The following is a 21,219-nucleotide window of genomic DNA, read 5'->3' as shown; positions in this document are numbered from 1 at the left end:
TGCAAGCATGTAAGGTTATCTTCTTGTGGATGAAGGATGAGAACAATTCAGGTGCTCCCAAGGTGCCCAGTGAAAAACACGTTTCACATTATTTTAAGGAAGAACTTCCTTAATATCAGCTGACCAAAGATGGCATGAACTGCCTGGGGATAGTGAGTGCCCCATCTCAGGAAATATTTTGACAAAGGCAGGCAGCCACTCTGCAAGGATATTATTATTATTAGACTTTGTTTTTTAATCAAGGAGCAACATTTACATTTATAAATCTCTTTTTCAAAACGATAGTATAAGAAAATTCATTCTCCTCCCACCCCCTTTGCCTTCCTATCTCACAAATCTCTTAAAACTTCAAAGTCCTGAGTTTTTTAAACTAGAGAATAAGGCATAATTATTGTTCTGTTATTTTGTTTTAGGGAAGCTTTTAATTGTTACCACTTTTGGAAAGGAAAGTTCATAAATATAAGTCCTAGTTCCTATACTGGTATTCTTCTGGGTCCGGAGATAAGCTTATCTCTTTGCAAGAGGAATACAGTTAGACTTAGGGCAATTGTTTTATCTTTATATTCTTGGTACCATCCTGTTGTAAATGAGGTCAGTGGGTTCCCTGGATAGATTGTAAAATTTAGATATTCGTAGTATTAAAAAGGCCTGGGAATGTCATATTCAGAATCTTGTCATTTCTCTCCAAGTTGCACACCTGTAACTTTTTCACCACCTGATTTAGTACCAGTTTAATTCATTCTTATTAAACAGAAGTTCTCTAGGACAGGTCCATTAGCAAGAAGCATCAAGATAGAAGGACTCTCCCATTTGGACACTATGTGGTGAAGTACTTCCATCTAGAAATTGACGTGAAGAATATCTGCCCTTTAGCTATAACCATGTGTCAGGTTCTGAAGTGACCTGATTTAACACTTCACCATGCTACATACCATTGTTTAGCTGTTACAGCTTCTGAGCATTTAACTGTAGGACTGTGGCAACTTAAAGCACTAGATATTTTTTAAAGTAAGCAGAGTAGAAAACTATTTTACATTTGATTAAGTGTTTTATCTTGCTGTTCTCCTTCAAATGAACTTTGCACAGTCTGTTTCATGAGGAGCGTGGTTTGCTTTGGTGTGTAAACCCCCAAAGCCAAGTTCCTTTTACTGTTATTGCTTAAGTCATATATTTTTATACAAAACATCTTATTACCTTAGTTTTATTTTAAATCAAAGCAGAGTTTGCAAAAAGTCCATGAATCACACTGAAAGAATGTTAACGAATAGTACCTCTGAATTTCCAGATTTGGGCATTTCTGATCTTAAAGGATATGACTGTAAGCAAAAATATTATGCAAGCTGAGTAAAATTTAGATAAATAAGTACCAGATGGAACTATAGGGACTTATAAACTATAATGCAAATATTATCCCATTTCCTTAAACCTATATTTCAGTATGAAAAATAATATTCATATTGATAAGTATCAACTTTTTGCTAAATCAGACTTGGCAGAGGAACTCCATTTTAAGTAAATATAAAACAGTTTCTTTTCTGAGCTTGAAGAGAAAGCTTTTCAAAGTCTTAAAATGTGAAACATTTTTATATATTCAGAGCAATTTTTCTTTTTTTTGGCCACGTTGGGTCTTCGTGACTGCACATGGGCTTTCTCTAGTTGCGGCAGGCGGGGGCTACTCTTCGTTGTGGTGCGCTCATTGCGGTGGCTTCTCTTGTTGTGGAACACAAGCTCTAGGCACGCGGGCTTCAGTAATTGTGGCACGTGGGCTCAGTAGTTGTGGCTCATGGGCTCTAGAGAGCAGGATCAGTAGTTGTGGCGCACGGGCTTAGTTGCTCCGCGGCATGTGGGATCTTCCTGGACCAGGGCTCAAACCCGTGTCCCCTGCATTGGCAGGAGGATTCTTAACCACTGTGCCACCAGGGAAGCCCTCAGAGCAATTCTTATATTAGCTGTTTTATTGCTGTGATTTTCGTTCCACATTTTAGTTACATATAGATAGTGTGCAAGAATTTGCAATCCCTGAGTTTGAGTTTTAGGATAGCTCATCTAGTCCATTACTTTGACACACACACACACACACACACACACACACACACACACACACACAGATATTGCTTCCTGTGTAACTGATCATTTAATCCTTACTTTTTAAAAAAATTTATATATTTTTTTTGGCCGCGTTGGGTCTTTGTTGCTGCACACGGGCTTTCCCTAGTTGCGGCGAGCAGGGGCTACACTTCGTTGGGGTGCACGGGCTTCTCATTGGGATGGCTTGTCTTTGTTGAGGAGCACAGGCTCTAGGCGTGTGGGCTTCAGTAGTTGTGGCTCACAGGCTCTAGAGCGCAGGCTCAGTAGTTGTGGTGCACGGGCTTAGTTGCTCCACGACATGTGGGATCTTCTCGGACAAGACTTGAACCCATGTCCCCTGCATTGGCAGGCGGAACCACTGTGCCACCAGGGAAGTCCTAATCCTTACTTTTACTTTTATGTCAAAAGAGCCTCTATGTCTATTGCTGATTTAATGCTTATTTATGTTATCTATAGTTTATTACGTGAGAATATTTCAGTATTCCAAAATTATAGGTACTGAACACTGTGATCCATTTTCCGTCTCTTTGAAGTGTTTGGTAGGTGCAAGTCTTCATACCCTACCCCAAGCATATTAGAATAGATGAATAAATTGAGATTAGGATATATATAGACTCTGTTTCTTTTGTAGCAGAGTTTTATGGGGATTAATTGGAGTCTTGACTGTGTTCTGAGATTCTTAGAAAATCTGTGTTGTGAACTCTGTTTAAAAGGGAGCAGCATAGAGAATCCAGATTTTAAAAACTGTGATTCCCAGTATGATAGATAAGGTCCTTTGACTCTTGCTGACTTCCCTCCTATAACTATAGCCCCTTCAGGTTTTCTGAACAGAAACAATTATATACTCAATCTATGAAGTTGGCAAGCAAAACTACATCAATTTGATAAATACTATACTTCTTCTTAAGTAATAATCTTATTGTATTCATGGTGGGAAAGCAGTACATTAAATGTACTCCAAATTATAAAATTGTTAAATGAGAAAAAAATCATCTTAGAACAAAGGAAATAAGATAATTATTGACTACATTCTGCCTCGGGTCCTGCATGTTCTTATGAAATATTGAAAGTAACCTCTTAACCTTTTGCTTCTTGTGAATCGATGAGGGTATGCCAAATACTTCTTGCATCAAAGAAGGGGGAAAAGGTTCTTGGTCTGAAAGCAGGGAAGATTAGCTACTTTGCAACTTGTCTTGGATCATCTTTGCATTTTACCTTTGTAATTGGTTCAAAAAATATAGATCCACAAAACACATTGAGTATAAGCATAATAACACATGCCACAGCATAAGAAAAATGCGTTGATTCTTCTCACCCTGGGTTAATCAACCCACTGCCTCAGTGTACCAAGGACAGCCAAGAGCTGCCTTTGGCCACATGAGTCCTGCTATCTCTATTACAGATAGCATATGTCTGCATTTCTACCTTTATCAGCTTTCACATTAGGTTTCCCAGTTTTGTTGTAGTCAAGTAACACCAGGGAAAAGCAACAAGAGGAAGTACAGTCAGTTCTTATTCATGGTAATTATGTTATATAAAGTTGCAGCAAACACTGAATTAATGAATACTAAACCATTGCTTCTAGAGGAAAGACAGGGTTAGATTCCTCCTCCAAACCTCTGGTCACAACATTTTTAACCGATGATAAATATATAACCTTGTTTTATGTGTGTTTCTGATTAAAGGTACTTTATTCAGTACATATTGTTGATTCATTAACATTGAATGGCCAACAGCTCTATAACTCATAATCGAATGAAGGTTGTCTACCACATGTAATTTCTCGGTAAGGCACATAACAGCACAAAAATGTGAAACATGTGGCACTAAGAAGACCCTTTAAGGGAAGCTTGTTTCCAGTATGAGAGTTGAAACAAGAAAGCATAATGTTGCCTTGTTCTACCTCAGCTAGGAACAAGTGAATCAAGCAACTCAAATTTTTCACCACTCTGCTCATGTCTGCAAATTACCATGAATGCACCAAGAGCATTGATTTGGGGAAGCAGGGGAATTTGCAAATACAGAATCCACAAACAATATGTTTCAACTTGATTGAAACAGAAAAATCAAAATATTTGGGAACAGGACTCTTGTAGTCTGGTTTACATCTTGTTGGCATCTGGATGGTCTATTGGACTTAGCCCTGACCTGTCCGTGACTTGAGAAAAAATAACCTAAATGTCCTTGTTGCATAATCTTTCTTGAAAAGAAGCAATCAGTTATATTGTAGGATCAGCATTGTAACAGGAAAATTAGAAATAAAAAAAAATGGACCAAGACTGGTGTCATTCATCCTTAGAGTTGTGAATTTTGATCACTCTGACATATATGTATTCCTTCCTTTATGTGCCACATGTGCCTCTTAAACCTTAAATATATATGTATTGGGAGCCCTCATTAGCAGTTATTTAAAATCTCTGGCTGACACTTTGTTTGACATTACATATATAATCTTATTTCATCCTCAAACTCTAACAGGTAGGATTTCTGAGTTCTGTTTTACAGAGACAGAAACACTGGTTCCGACAGTGTTAACTTAATAGAAATAATAAGTTGTGATAGAAATATCACAAACCTGTAAGTGTTAGAGCTAAAATCTGAACACAGGTTTATGTGGCCATAGCCAGTACCATTCCCACCATGTGTTGCTGCCTTCCATTGTTGACAGGCTGGAAGATTCCTCTGGCTGACTTGATAAAATCTGTAGTAGATTAAAATTGACCATAGGGCTTCCCTGGTGGCGCAGTGGTTGAGAGTCCGCCTGCCGATGCAGGGGTTACGGGTTCGTGCCCCGGTCCGGGAGGATCCCACATGCCGCGGAGTGGCTGGGCCTGTGAGCCGTGGCCGCTGAGCCTGCGCGTCCAGAGCCTGTGCTCCGCAACAGGAGAGGCCACAACAGTGAGAGGCCCGTGTACCGCAAAAAAAAAAAAAAAAAATTGACCATAAATTTTGTGCAGTTTTTTCAGATTCCTCGAATCTGAGCGGACCCATTGACTTGCTTTGACCAATAGTAGTGAAAGTGGCATTGTGTGGCTTCGAGAGGCCTTACAGCTTAGCTCTTGTCCTCTTGACATACTGCCACCTTGAGAACAAGCCGGGAGTGTTCTCCTGGAGGATGACATACACCATACGGAGAGAGCACTTAGAGGGAGAGGGAGAGGGACCCAGCCATCCCAGCTGAGGCCCCCGCCAACGTAACTGCAACCTCATAGGAGAGCCCAACTGACACAACGTAGAACACAAGAACTGCCCTGCTGAGGCCAGCCCAGAGTGCCACCCTACAGAATTATGAACAAACAAATGGTTTTAAGCCACTACATTTTGCAGCAAAAGATAACTAATACCGTCCGACCCAGCCCCCATATCTTTCTGATCTCTCTTAGCCTATGAGAGTTGCTATTCTTCTGGTCTGTCATTTGGAAGGAGGTCTTGGGCTTCCCTGGTGGCACGGTGGTTAGGAACCCGCCTGCCAATACAGGGGACATGGGTTCAAGCCCTGGTCTGGGAAGATCCCACATGCTGCGGAGCAACTAAGCCCGTGTGCCACAACTACTGACCCTGTGCTCTAGTGCCTGCGAGCCACAACTACTGAGCCCATGTGCCACAACTACTGATCCCGCTCACCTAGAGCCCGTGCTCCACAACGAGAGAAGCCACTGAAATGAGAACCCCACACACCGCAACAAAGAGTAGCCCCTGCTCACCACAACTAGAGAAAGCCCACGCAGGAACGAAGACCTAACGCAGCCAAAGATAAATAAGTAAAATAAATTAAAAAAAAAATAATAGAAGGAGGTCTTATTCCTAGGCGGGGCCTAAGCGTCTGTGTAAAACAGAGGCTTTCTCTGCTTTGCTCTGCGCACGGTATGGGTTCATCAAGGTCTAAAGTTTTGGAGCTAGAATGACTTTCGAAGTCACACAGTTCAGCTCTGTGCTTTACTGGTGATGATAAGTATCATGAACAAAGGGGTTCATGCAGAACCCCTTGTAGAATTGGCTACTGCAGAGCTGTCAGAAAATTGAACCCCTCTCACTCCTAGTCCTGGGTCCTTCTTCCACACCCTACTGCCTTTTTTTTTTTTTCAAACCACTTTTTGCATCAAAGTGCAAATCACATTCTAATTGAAATATAATAGGGAAGCTAGGTTTTTAAAGATGTGGTCACAAAGGATTTGGGATAGAAAAAAAAGCATATTCTAAGACACTCCATTTATTTATATAAATACAGTTTGGAGCCCTTCAACTTTGCTAAAAGTGAGATATACTTTAGCAGTTGTAACCCACACTTTCTTTTTAAACTGTCTAATGGCGGTAGACATCACAAATCAGTAACTTAATACATCTACATGTGTTTTTCAGCGTAGAGTTGAATGTAGTTTTGGTTTGCACATTTTACTACCCCCACTGTATTATCACCTCTTATTGATTTGGCTTTCCTGCTGAGAAAGTGGTCTACTGTATAGAAGACATGTCTGTGTGATTTCTGAGCAGTGACAGCCATAGAGGGGAGCTTTATTAAATGACGTTTAAAAGTAGCATTAATCCTGTAAGGCTGCAGATCTGAATCACAGTTTCTTCCACAGGGACAAAAAAATGCCCGTTTTATATATAACATTTTAAATTCTTCTTTTAGTCCTCATAGGTCTTTCTTGTTAGGAGGGATTTTTTTTTCCTGTAAAGCAGGAAAACAGGATGTAACACTCTTTTTGGATCATCAGTAAATATGTTTTCCACCTAAATGTGAAATTTAATGGGAAACTTTTATGTGGTTAAAATGACGCTTAGGAGTGGGTGCGGGGGCTTTTATGAGTAGGACAAAAATTGGATTTAATTCCAGAGCAATCCAAATTAAGTAAAATGTGCCTTCAAGCAGTAAAATTAAGCCATATATACGTAGTCCTTTATAATAATGTCTATTATATAATTCTTTATCAAAGGTTTGCCCTAAAATGCTTGTTAAAACAATCCACTGAATATCTAGAAATGAAAACTATAAAATCTCTTTCTGTGGAAATAATTCACCCACACTGCTTATTGGTATCCTTCGGTCCACAGGAGCATCCTTAGTTAATTTTTCTAACACATGGCTTCTTAAAGTGTTATAGGCCTATTGTGACAGCAATAAAATTTCCTTTTGCTGAATGATTGGTGTGTTTATGAGTTACTCTATCTACTTGTTGGCAGCTTGAACAGTAAAGAAAATGGTGATTGATGGGCTGAAGTGTCTGATGACTCTGACACTGTCTAAGGATACATTACCACGTGTTGTGAAATTCTTTTCCAGCAATTCAGAGTTTAAATCCCCCTGGAGGTGTTTGTGATTTTTGTGGGGCTCCATGATAATTAATCCCTCATACTTGGCCTTTAAAAATTGCTCTCCAAGCTAAAGTAAATCCTCTGGAAATTCAGATGGATTTAATATCCATGTGTGATGGGTATTTTGGTTGTATATCACTTTTACCATCAGAAACTTGTTTTGATTACGGTAAGATTATGACATACTAACCCTGCCAGCTTCCTCTTTCTGGGTCATTTTGATGCCTTTTTCTATCTCCAGCAAATTTCTTGATGATCATTTAGCAAACATTTATTGAGCAGGATACATGAGCAAACACGTATCCTGCTCAGCACCAGGATACAAGGAGGAGTTGGGAACAGTTCCTGTCTGGAAGGGTTCCACTGAGGGCAGGAGGTGGTAGAGGAGCTAGATCCATGAACAAGCTATCGTGATACTGTGAGTTCAATAATGCTAAGATATAGTAGTGACCCACAGGACAGGTTGGTCCACTCTACCAGGGAAGAGAGTCAAAGAAGGTTTCATAGAAGAGGTGATGTTTACCTGGCTCCAGTAGAATTTCATGAAACAAAGTAGGTAGCAGATAAAAGAAGGCACGACCTTCAAGTATTTCGTGCCCTTAGTACTTTCCAAATATAGATATATAGACTAACTCTGTAAAAATACACAAGAAACTTAATACTGTATGTTTCTGATTAGGGAAATTGAGTGAAGGACAGGTGCTGGAGAGAAACTTCTCAGTGTATACTGTTTTGAATCTAATACCATGTGCATATTTTATCTATATCTTAAAATAAATAAATACTTATTCTTTTAGGAATGCGGACATTAAGACAGTGGTTCCTTAAACAATATGATGAATTGGCTAGCCAGCTACTTCTTCCTGGCTCTCTATTTTTTTTTACTTGTCCTTAATTGTGGAATAAAGAAATTTTTTTCAAGTTAAACATGTTTCAGATATAGACTGGTGAGGGAGAAGTTTTTAAGCAGAAGATTTTCCTACATCTCTGAAATCCTGCCTTACCCTTCTGCTTAGGGAAAACCCATTGTTTGAGAAACTCTCCAACTCACTGATCAAATTCTTCTCTGGCTCTAGAGTTGGCAAGTAAAATGAGTAATTTAGAGTTTCTAGGGGACACTATTGGTCTTACCTCAGGCGGTAAGTAAACAGACCATCTTACTCAAATTCCTGTTGTCCCAGTGAAAGTCACACAACTACCAAGAGGAAATTACTTTTTTATTATATGTCAGTCTTGTTCATCTATAAATGAGTCTCAGGTCTGCCATTAGGAGAAATTAATCTGTTTTCTTGGATTGAACACTTTTTATTTTAAACATCAATTTATCACTTGTATATAATGTTGTTCTATTTCTGCTCCTGTAGAAAAAAATAATCCAGTGAATCATATGGGTACACAGAAAGAGGACTGAAAAGGTGAAAGGAAGGAAAGAAGGAGATAAGAATAACAAGTGGAATTAAGGAAAACTTTATATCTGGTGGGGAGAGGGCCTCCCCATCATGCTTTGTGTCGTGCAAACCCCTAATCAGGTACCAACACTAGCAGCTGAGACCCATAGATCATCACCCCACCTCTAAAGCCTAAGGCTTCAATTTTTACTTCAACACTTGTCTGTTCACTGTCTATAAAATGATCGGCTCATGCCCTCGAGTTTTTTGCTGTGGAGCTGAGGAGACAGTATTTCAACAGAATTGATGCCATATGGAAAATCCCAAGTTTTATTTTGCACTTGTCTTTATACAAGTACAAAATAAAATATTTAAAGCAGATGAGAAGCTTGCAGTAGTGATAGGAACACAGGCTTTGGTGTTAAACAGCCCCAAGCTGGAATTTCACCTTTTCTACTTAGTAGCTGCAAAGACCTGGTCAAATCTGACCCTTCTGAACCACCTTTTCCCTAACTGTACATGAGACTAATAACACTGAACTTGCTTAGTTGTTATGAGGACTAAATGGCACCAATGGGCAGTATGTGGCCTCTTTGGCACAGAGATGTTAAATAAGTGAGATGTTATCGCTTCCTTACTATGTGCTGGCATTGTACATGAAGCTTTATGTGTAGATAATATTGTTAGAACCATATAAAGATGGGGAAGCTGAGAGGTTAACAGTCTTCCCATGGCCAGAAGTAGCAGGGCCAGGATTTGGATTGAGAAGTCTGATTCCAGAAGCCTAGCTCATAATCATTTGTCTCTACAGCCCCTGTTCAGCATAAGCCAGCAACCCACCCACAGGGAAATGATTAATAGATTGCTTCTAGAAGAGATGCGTTTTAAAAGAAGTCATTGGTACTGGTAGACAGAGTCACTGAGTTATTCAGGGTGGAGTGTTATTTATTTGTTTATTTTTTAAATGAAAGCTTCTTTCTTTCTTTCTTTCTTTTCTTTTCTTTTCTTTTCTTTTCTTTCTTTCTTTCTTGCTGTTTTGGGTCTTCGTTTCTGTGCGAGGGCTTTCTCCAGTTGCGGCAAGTGGGGGCCCCTCTTCATCGCGGTGCACAGGCCTCTCACTGTCGCGGCCTCTCGACACAACTACCAAGAGGAAATTACTTTTTTATTAGTCTGAGGCTCCAGACGTGCAGGCTCAGTAGTTGTGGCTCACAGGCCCAGTTGCTCCGCGGCATTTGGGATCTTCCCAGACCAGGGCTCGAATCCTGGCAGGCAGATTCTCAACCACTGCGCCACCAGGGAAGCCCGAGTGTTATTTAAATACACAAAGATATGAATGTGGGAGGGAGTTGGTGGAGGAGAAGGCACTCAAAACTGTGCCAACAAGCAGCTATTTTTTAAAAAGATTTATTATTTATTTCTTTATGTAATTTATTTTTGGCTGCATCGGGTCTTAGTTGCAGCACGTGGGATTCTCGCTGAGGCGTGCGGGATCTTCGTTATCATACGCGAGCTCTTCACTGTGGTGCGGGGGTTTCTCTCTAGTTGTGGCATACAGGTTTTCTCTTCTCTAGTTATGGTGTGCAGGCTCCAGGGTGTGTGGGCTCTGTAGTTTCTGGCACGTGGGCTCTAGCTGAGGCATGTATGCTCAGTAGTTGTGGCACACAGGCTTAGTTGCCTTGCAGCATGTGGGATCTTAGTTCCCTGACCAGGGATCGAACCAGCGTCCCCTGCATTGTAAGGCAGATTCTTTATCACTGGACCACCAGGGAAGTCCCTAACAAGCAACTTTGCTTGAATAAATAGCTCAAGAGCATTAAAATTAGGAGGATACAATGAGCAGATGAGAATCATGTGTATAATCAACTCCAAATTTTTATTTGAAATAGTAAAGGTCAGTCTTTCATCAATGACCCACTATTTCATCTAATCGCAATTTTTTTCAAACCAAGAAAGAAGTAAAATTTTGATATAGCCTTGTCAAATAGATGCCTAAAATATCCCAAACCAGTGTCTATTTTACTATCCTGTTCTATGCTATGAACTATATAAGTTTTGAAAAATAAATCTATTTTTTCCCAATTCACTAGCCCACATTTCTAATTTGGTCCCTACCTCACACCTCTATCACCCCCAGTTAATGCAACTGTCCAGAACCACAGTTTCATAGAGCACTTTGGGCACACGAGGGCACATGGTAAGAAATGTGACCTTCTTCTATTGACAGGTCAGAGTGCCTCACATTTTCTTGTATTTTCACTGATGACTTTAAGAGAAGGCACAACTGTAGTCAAGTAAAAGGAAAGAAAGAAATGGAGTTTTCCATCTAGAAAGACTCATGGACCAAAAACAGATCATTGGCAGTGAATTCAGCATTTATTTGAGCCTATTAACAGTATATTTATTTTATGTATGATAGTTCATTGAGCACCCAGAAAGTATCTAAGAGTTTTGGATTCAGGCTACTTTTACTGATTAAAAACTCCAGTGGGTCTTTTCCTTCCCTTTGAGTATGAACGAAGAGAAATTTCCCATTTGACTTTTGTAATGTTCCAAGATCAAAGGAGTTTATGCTGAAAATTCAGCTCTGTAAAAGCCATGTGTAGCATAAGTTCAGTCTGACTCTCCCAAATTCAGTGAAAACGGGGCATTTGGCCACCAAGCTTTGAAAACCAGCATTACAGAGGGTGTAACCAGGAGCTTGCATTAATTTCTCTCTGAACTAGCTTCATGAAAATGGCCCTTAGTGTCATCTTGGCAGTGTTGCTGGGATCGCCTGAAGCCACTGACCCAGCAAATTTCCTTGAAATCATTCCCCTGAAACAGTGCAGAGAAACAAGCTCTTGGCAGTATAAATGCTCCCTGGGTCTGGAAATTTCATAAGTCAGAGTTAAAGCAAAGAATGGTCTAAAATCTATTGCTGGTACAGAATCTGAAATGTAAATTGTCTGGATCAAGGAACCCTTCCCGGCTCTTTGCAGCTGCCTCTCTAATTGCTATAATAATAAAGAATGTTTTCAGAACTGTGTGGTGATCAAATGAAAGCATTTATTATTGGGAAGATATTTGGAATCCAGATGGGTCATCTGGTTAAAGACCTCTGATTTTCTTTGGTTGTTTCTCTACTAGAGCATTTGTACAGGAAACTTTTTTTTTGAAAAGTAGGTTTGGTTTGGAGGTCTTTACCTATCTTATATTTTTGCAAGAAATATTTCATTTATTTACTTCAAGTCAATTTAATTCTAATTCTGAGACTCCATGCTTCTGGACTGAGGTGGAATCAGCCTCAGTCATTTTGGAGGTCCATTGGCTCTCAGGGTTCTGGTTCTGTCTCAAAGCTCCCCAACAGTGGGGCCCCTGCAGTCATTGTCATCAGTCCACCCTGGTAATCACCAAGCCCATGCTTACCCAGGCCTGCATGATCTCTTCACATCCGAAGTCCTGCCGCTTCCAGGCCCCAATGCTTGGGACTCAGGACTTCTTTCAAGGTGGGATCCATTATGTAGGCCGCAGCCCTTGACCATTGTCTGCAGGGTCTTGCAACCTGTGTGTGGGCTGGAGGGGCAGGGAATGGGAGGGCACCGGGCAGTACAGGGCTCAAATCCTCACTTCTCAGGGACCCACAGATCTCTGTTTCTAGTCTCCATTCAAAAGTGCTTTTCCTCTCCAGTGGCCCGCCAAGACACCTAGCATCTCCATTACCACCATCATTTCAGTGCCCTTCAGTTTTTTTGTTTTTTGTTTTTGCTTTTTTTGCAGTATGCGGGCCTCTCACTGTTGTGGCCTCTCCCATTGCGGAGCACAGGCTCCGGACGCGCAGGCTTAGCGGCCACAGCTCACGGGCCCAGCCGCTCCGCGGCATGTGGGATCTTCCCGGACCGGGGCACGAACCCGTGTCCCCTGCATCGGCAGGCGGACTCTCAACCACTACACCACCAGGGAAGCCCCAGAGTCAGGATTTGAAACCACAGTGTCTTACACTTAGGTCTGTGAATGCCCTTTCCCCTACTCCATGCTCTGTCCTCCAGGGCCAGTTCATTCCCCTAAGTTCTTACCTTTCATTGCCCAAGTAATGAGGCCTGACAAACCCCCTTCATCAGGCCATACTTCTATGCCAAATCCTTGAATACCAATAAATACGTGAAACCATGTTTCAAAATATACCATAAAATGTAAATAAGAATGAGGCATCGTTCACCTCAAGTGTATACACAGCAGCAGTGTACACAGTTAACAGTAAAACACATGGGGAAGTTTAACTTGAAATATTAGGCAAAACCAGTCCTAAAAGAATGAAATAATAAACTTAGGAAAAATTGATTATACCTCTGAATATACCAAAACTGTGTATTTTGTTTAGGTCAAATAAAATATGGCTTTATTAACAAATAGCAAACTATGGGTTGCTGCCTATGGTTTGGTTGCTGGCTTAAGGAAGCATTTATGGTTGTTAAAAATTAAGAAGGATTTTTTTTTTATAGGATGCTATAGTTATACATGAAGTCTATGAAGAAGGGGCAGCAGCCCGAGATGGTAGACTTTGGGCTGGTGACCAGATATTAGAGGTATGTGATTATGAATTCTATTTTATACCAGCAAATATGGTTCCTTTAGTGACCTTGATCCACAGTCAGTTTACCTATTCACTGTCTTCTAGTCAACTATATCCTTATTATTTCTTTCCCAGTGTAACAAAACATGTACTTTATTCTTTTTTCTTTTTTTGATGTACATCAAATAGCTGTCATTAGAATCATGACAGATTACCAACCTAAATCTGTCTGTGAAAACTTTCTTTAATTAAAGGGGAAAGTACAACTAAAGGTTCTATAATCAAACGAAACTGTATAGTATTGCAATTTGATCTTTTTGCCTCTCCACCTTACTAAATGCCCTTCTAAAAACACATATGTATAGACATACACATAAACATGCACACCTGATATTTTAGAAGACTTTATTGCAGCTTTAAGTATTATTTTCTTATCCCTAATAAGTATATTTATGTCAAATGGAGGTCCACGCCATGGTACCTTTGTTTCAAAGCTGATGAAAACGTAGAATCTTCTTCCTTTAGGTGGTATATGGTACTTATTAAAAATTGAAATGCTTAACTTGCCTCTTTTAAAAGGACTCTCATTTAAGCAAAGGTGTTAAAGCCTTTTAAAAAGAGCCAAGGCAGGCAGTGTCTGAACTAGGAAACGGATGAATGGAAAGTCAATGCCAGGCATTCTGGTAGGTGGAACTAAAGAGCTTTTTCAATGGTGTGAAACCTTTAGGCAACATTTATTTCTTTCATTGGATGAATTTAATTGAATAGTTAACATTTTATGGTGGGCATGTGCATTTTTGCTTTGCAGCTTTAATGTAGCACATTATGAATGACATCATAGAATTTTATTTTTCCCTTTGGTGGTTCAAGTCTGCCTCCCAAGATGAAACCAGAGTTATAATTAAAGGTAGAAAACATAGGCAAGAAGGGGTTAAAGGAGAGGCCAGGCTGAGTGCAAATTAAATTCAGGGCAAGTTATAGGGTTTCTCTGCAGGCCTTTACTGTGCTTCATCATTGGATTAGGACATATTCCCAGCGCATTCATTAAGGTGCGAGTGTATGAGGTTAAAGAAATAAATGTAGCCCCTCTGGGAATGGACTTGACTGTTTTACCATACAACACCATTCTTTAGTGGTCAGGAGTTTTGAGGGGGTTTTTTTCCTCCCTAGATTTTCTAATTAACTGGTGCTATCATAATTGGCTTTATAGAGGAATAGATTGAGTATTCAGAAGAGTACAGATGCATACATGTCTTGATAGTTAACATAATTTGTAAGCCCACAGATTTTTCTGTAATGGACACGTGGACCTAAATCTAATATGTGCATTTCTTGTTTATGGCGATGTTTGCACAGGTGTAAATTCACATAAATTCACAGTATAAATCTTTAAATATGTAGTGTTTATTTTATAGCAGTTATACCTCAATAAAAGAAAAAAATTTATCTATCTGTATTGAATAGACCCTCAGCTGTAGCTGCTGTCTTCCATAAAATATATTCATGTATAAGTGAACACTCAGGACAGATAAGCATGAAGAAAGCAAATTTGTTTTAACTGCAAGGAGAATTTGAAAGGTCAACTAAACCATTTCTTGGCATCTGGCCGAATTGTATTACCCAGTGTGGATGGATGGTCTACACTACACTTCTCATTAAAGATAGCCAGACAGGCTCTTCTCTTGCCCCAGACAGGATCTTGTCCACAAAAGCATACTGTGTGTCTAGTTAAGAAATGTAGCTCTCAGGTTGGTCAAGGAACATGTTTCCCTTCTAAGCAGCTTTAGATTCCACATTTGAACTTGTTCCAATTGTGGCTGCTGTGTACAGATGCATAATGAGGTGTAGTCAGCCTGGGGCCTGCAGGGTGCCTCGAGAAGAAGACAGGCCAGCTTTGGTGATACATTTCGAGACTGTACTTTTTCCAAACAATGGCTTTTCTGCTCATGAGAGTCCTCTGCCTGGTGCAGGCTGGCCTTCCATGGTTTTATACTATCCTCATGTTAAATGAGGACAAGCCAGGTTTTGCTTACAAAGATATAGTCAAATAATCTTTTAGTCTGGTAAGATTTATAATTCTATGATTAACATGGACTGTCTTCTTTCTGGTTCTTTTTTAAGGTTCAGACCCTCCTCCTACCCTACACCTATTCCCATTATCCCCTTCTATTTTTGTGCAGGTGGGAGAAGAAAGAGTAGAGGGCTAATGCCTGGTTTTCCCTGTGGGGTAAAATAGTAAGAACTGCTGCCCTAGTTGGGTTATTCTTTCCTTCCAAAGCAGCACTTCACCCATTTCCCCGAATGCCTGTCCTCCCCAAGGGACATGATATACTCCCATTGACAGCTGGGGCTCCCTATGGCCCTTCTCAAATAGGGAACCCTGCTATTACCACTCCTACCCCTCTACAATCAATGTTCTAAATAATGCATCTGGTGCTTATGTAAGGCACTTAAGGTAATACATCACTGCACAATATTCTAGCGACACAGCAATATTTCTCTTACAATTATTGGTACATTTAATGGTGTCTCTTGATAAGCAGAGGAGAGAATGAAAACTGTGAACTTGGAACAGATCACTTTGATTTGAGCAGACATCTTGATGCTGGCATTTAGTGTGAATTGCTTTTGTAATATTAGAGCTCATGACAATGCTTTTAATTAAAAGCATAATTGTTAGGGCCTTTCAAAGGGTATTTTAGAGGCTTAGAGAATTCACCTTCAATCATGGAGGTAACTTTTTCTCAGTTGAGTAGCAGAAGTGGTCTTGTGTGCCACCTGTTGGAATACAGGGAAATAATCAGCTCAGGCCACATTTTCTGGAGACATTCTTTCCCCCTTTGTCTGTGGGCTTACCTCACAAACAATGAAAGCGCATTCGTGGGCCTGAAGTGCATTTGTGCACCTAAAGTGACAGTGAATGCTGGCACTGAGAAAATAACAGCCCTGACTGCAGTTACTTCAGTTCCTTTTAAAAATATCAATTCCTGACTTCTGTCAAGCTTAACTGTATGCCAAGCCCTGTGCCGAATGTACTACAGGGTTTATTTCATTTAACCTTCACAACACTACATGGATACTATGATTATTGTTATTATCTCCAATTTGTGGAAGACAGAGTTGAAGCTGGCCTTGAGTAATCTATGTAAGGTTTCACATAGTAAGTTAAAATCAGCACTCAAACCGAATTCCATCTATATCCAAAACCCCTGCTTAAACACTGTTATTCTGGGTGTAGTTAATCTAAGTGAGTTCCCAGACCCACCAAGATATATCAGAAAAGAAAGAGCAGCTTGAAAATTAGGCTTTTAAACAATTTCTTGACTCATAGCATCAGCTTTAAATAATAGCTCAAAAGTCACCTTCTCCAAGAAGGGCTCATTCTTCTCTTCTCCCTTCTCTGTAACCATTCTTTATGCATGAGTCCTGAGTCTTTGGAATGTTAGAACTGGAAGAGCCTTAGACCAGCCCCTCATTGTACAGATGAAGGAATGGAGGTCCAGAGGTAGGCTTGACCTGCCCAGGACACCCAGGGATGGACCAAAACACAGACTGAAACCAACATCTTGAGAGAACTCTGTCACCCACCTGGCCATGGCCTAGGCCCATCCTTCCCTTGGTTTGGCTCTTTTCCTAGCTGGGACCTTGAAGCAGTGACCCATGATTCCCTTCATTTGAGCCTAGGCTACTCTGCCTCTTAATTTCCCCCTTGTGTCATTGAGTTACCAACATCAATACTTGATTTTTGCTGTGTCAGGGAGCTCCAAAAACCCATTCTAAGAATAAAATGAGGCAGCATGGTATAGAGACCAAGGGTGGAAAGATAATCTGGGTTCAAATTGTGGCTCCTCCATGTACTAGCTTTGTAACCTTGGTCAAGTCACTTAACCTCTCCATGCTTCAGTTTCCTCATCTGTAAAATGGTAATAGTATCAGACAGTTAGTGTAAGATTGAATGAGGAAATTCTCATAAAGGGCTAATACACAAGCATTTATTAAGTAAATAAATAAGTTGGCTATGATTTTGCCATTTAACAGACAAGGAAATGGAAGCTCACAGAGTTTACATGACCTGCCGAAATTCACATGATTTTCTAGAAACGGGACCATGGTTTTACTCAGTGCTGCTTCCAGTATAGTCTGCTGTCTAATGCATGGTCCTGTCTATGCTCACTCAGATACAGATTCAGATGAGTGGACTTCAGGGAGTCTTTGACGCTGTCAGAAATACCAGTCCCTCATTTCCTTCTGGCCTGTTCTGAAGTAGTCACGATGTTAGCAATTAAGAGTGAGGATGTCAAATTCAATCAGCAAACTGAGTCCAAGAAATGATGACCAAATACTAATGTTTATTTCCCCTTTGACCTCAATTAAATGAGCCAAGTAGTCCCTGCTGTCTCATGTTGAGTTCACAGTAAAGTTCACAGCCACCTAAAATTGCATTATCATGCATACTAACCCACCCTCTATGCTTATTTGGGGTGGAGGTGTGTAAGGATTACAGCCTTTGTATCTGAAGCAGCTATGACTGCTAGTGGTCACTCCCTGTGTGCTTTGGGAATGGCTGGACATTTCTGGAGGTTTTTCACTGGTTGGGTCAAGGAGCTCCCCCAGACAGAGAGGCCTTTGCTGTCAGCAGCACATCTTGGATGCCCGTCGTTCCAGGTTAATGGGATTGACCTGCGGAGCGCCAGCCACGAAGAAGCCATTACGGCCCTGAGGCAGACCCCCCAGAAGGTGCGATTGGTGGTGTATAGAGACGAGGCGTACTACAGGGATGAGGAGAACTTGGAGGTTTTCCCCGTGGATCTGCAGAAGAAGGCTGGCCGAGGCCTGGGCCTGAGCATCGTTGGGAAGCGGTAAGGAAATGCTGTGAAGGTCAGGATTGATTGGCCTCCTTCCTTCGGAGTTTTAGGGGCTAAAGCCTATAAACACTGAAAGATAAAGCTTAGTATAAACTAATGATATGATTTCTAAAATTAACATTTTTATGAATACTTGAACGAGATAGGTCATGTTTCTGAGCAAGCCCAAAAATGTGTCATATAAAGATAGAACTCTAAGCCCAGTCGACCCAGACTGTTCAGACTTTTATCCCCATGGAGAGTAAGAATAGAGTTTCTAAGGTTCTTTCAACTTGGAGTCACTTAGATCTGAGGCTTGCAGGGGTTAATTAAAGCAACCGTACCCAAGAAACAGCTGATATCAAGAAAGAGATTTATATATACAATGTTGGGTTAGGAAAATTGCTTTGCCATAGAGTACCATGTTAATTTCATACTCTCTTAAACTAGTTGAGTAGTTCCTGAGACTAGCTGAGTTGACATAGTCGACAGACATAGATTCTTCATGACTACAGTTTTCTATTAAGACAGATGTCCCCAAAATAATAGCTTGCAGCAAAAATGTAGGTAGATCCTCGTGGCTAGGCTACTCTTTTGAGATCTTTGCTGCTTACCCGTGTGATAGGAATTGCAGTAATTACTCCAGAATAATATTAACAGATTAGAGAAGTAAGTAAGATTTTGAAACTGCAATTCTAGCTTCCACCGTTTACTGGCTTTAGATATCTAGTGTGTATTTATTCCAACAGGGCTGCAGGATTTTCATGTGACACCCCAATATAGCCTTAAATGGCATCAAACATATTCTTAGGAAGAATTGAATTTGGTTTTACATATATCGTGTCATGTGCCCTCACAGACCTCTGATGACTAGCCTAGTGGTTTTTTCCAGCAGTCCGAGCTGTTACTAAGATACTAGCTACCATTTTTGAGCACTGATTTTTGCACCACGTACTGTGCTCTCATGATCTCTTTTTTACTTCAGCACCATAAAACCGTCAATTTGGAAATGCATTATGAAACAAAGGAGCTGAGACTCATATTTCTAAGCAAACTCAGTGGACATCTGGGTACAGAGCAACTGACAGAGCCCATGTTGAAGTTTCCTTTCTTGCTGTGATGCATACACATGCCTGGAGAGATTCCATTTAGAGTAATGGTTTTTCCTTTATTGTCTCGTAGTGGATTGATGAAATAATCTTCATACAACACCAGCATTTTAGATTAAGTTTGTAAGGAACATTTACATTCCTTAGCACAAAAGATTTCATTATAAAAGATAAGATGTAGGGACTTCCCTGGTGGTACAGTGGTTAAGAATCTGCCTGCTAATGCAGGGAACACAGGTTCAAGCCCTGGTCCAGGAAGATCCCACATGCTGCGGCCCGTGCGCCACAACTTCTGAGCCCGCATGCCACAACTACTGAAGCCCGTGTGCCCAGAACCCGAGCTCCGCAACAAGAGAAACCACTGCAGTGAGAAGCCCATGCACCGCAACGAAGAGTAGCCCCTGCTCACCGCAACTAGAGAAAGCCCACGCGCAGCAAGGAAGACCCAAAGCGGCCAAAAATAATAAATAAATAAAATAAAAAAACAAAAACCCATCTGAGCTAGAGTGAGTTCATCTTTAAAAAAAAAAAAAGATAAGATGTATAAGCTCGCAAAATTCACAATTCTTTGCCTAGCAGTTCCACGACTAGGAATTTATCCCAACCATATGCTTGTAGATATGTTATTCACTGCACATAGTTTGCAGTAGCTAAAGAATGGAAATAACCTACTGATATATGTCCACCAATAGTTTACTAATAAATGAAATTAAGGAACATTCATAGAATAGTATGTAGCCATAGAAAGAAAACATTAAGGAAGCTCCAAGTGCTGATAAAGACCAGTTGCTAAGGTATTAAGTGAAAAAAGCAAAGTTAAAGAAAACAAAACTGGAGGGAAAAAAGGAGTGTATGTGCATGTATATCCATTTACAAGCATGTGTACTATACCCACATGCATTTGCTTACGTATACACAGAATATCTCTTGGAGATACCCAAGAAATGAGTAACATTGGTTACCTCTGAGAGGGAAACTTGTGGACAGGTGAACAGAGGTGAGAGGTGAACTTCCCCCCCCACCCCTTTTTAACCTCTTGAATTTTGAGACATTTATTTGTTCATCAAATAAATAAACATAATTAAAACCTTAAAGTAATGAAGGCAGGGAAAGAGAGGGAGAGTGAGAAAGAGACTAGAAATAGATCATATGATAATAATTGAACTGATCTCTAAGGAAATAACCTGTACATTTTAATAGTACTTAATTCTACTTTTTAAAGTGTATTTCCATTTTATTTCACTAAAATTATCCTCTTGCAGAAATTATGCCCTTGGGCCAATGAAAGTGAATATTACAGGCAGCATAAATAGGTATAAGCTATTTAAAGGGCAAGCACTCTGAGGTTTATCATTTGGGAAGAATATCAGTAGTCTCAGATTTAATATAGAAATATTAGGTTGTGCCACTACACTGCTTTATGATATTCACAGAAATGGAAGTGGAGTGTTTATTTCTGACATCGTGAAAGGTGGAGCCGCAGACCTTGATGGGAGATTGATTCAGGGAGACCAGATCTTATCTGTGAATGGGGAGGACATGAGAAGTGCCTCCCAGGAAACAGTGGCCACTATCCTCAAGGTGAGTCCCTAGCTGCTTTCTCTGTGGCTGGTATAACTCAAGTCCACTGGGAACGGTTCTAATCTGGCTTGTTTATAAAATGTGTTGAATTTTATGCTGATTCTAATTGTTTACTAGAGACCTAATACCTGATTATATTAACCAATCAGGAATAGCCCTAAAAGAAAGCTATTATACTGACTAACAGGATTGAAGGGAACCCTATTTGGGGATTTAAGCTAGTTTTTCATACTTGTGAGAATTCCAAGTATCCTCAATTGTCCTCTAAATGCATTTGATGGGACAGATTCTCCTGGAGTCACAAAATGTATCCTCCTCCCTCTTGGGCTATATTAACATGAATT

General features: G+C 40.3%; 1 protein-coding gene across 24 annotated transcripts in view; it reads left to right on the top strand.

Moving 5' to 3' along the window:
- PATJ (PATJ crumbs cell polarity complex component) overlaps nucleotides 1–21,219 on the top strand; it is a 353,800-nt gene that overhangs the window by 297,925 nt on the left and 34,656 nt on the right. For 22 of the 24 annotated variants that reach the window (XM_022575833.2, XM_089921641.1, XM_089921673.1 and 19 more), the window contains 3 exons: nucleotides 13,271–13,354; nucleotides 18,007–18,200; nucleotides 20,728–20,875. In XM_022575833.2, the coding sequence (XP_022431541.2) occupies nucleotides 13,271–13,354; nucleotides 18,007–18,200; nucleotides 20,728–20,875 (426 nt within the window). The other 2 variants (XM_089921722.1, XM_089921724.1) reach the window with 2 other exon arrangements.

The sequence above is a fragment of the Delphinapterus leucas genome, chromosome 1, assembly GCF_059928025.1.
Source record: "Delphinapterus leucas isolate spDelLeu-1000000601 "Yukka" chromosome 1, BTC_Dleu_Yukka2, whole genome shotgun sequence".
Classification (NCBI taxonomy): domain Eukaryota; kingdom Metazoa; phylum Chordata; class Mammalia; order Artiodactyla; family Monodontidae; genus Delphinapterus; species Delphinapterus leucas.
This window is presented reverse-complemented; position numbering and strand designations above follow the sequence as displayed.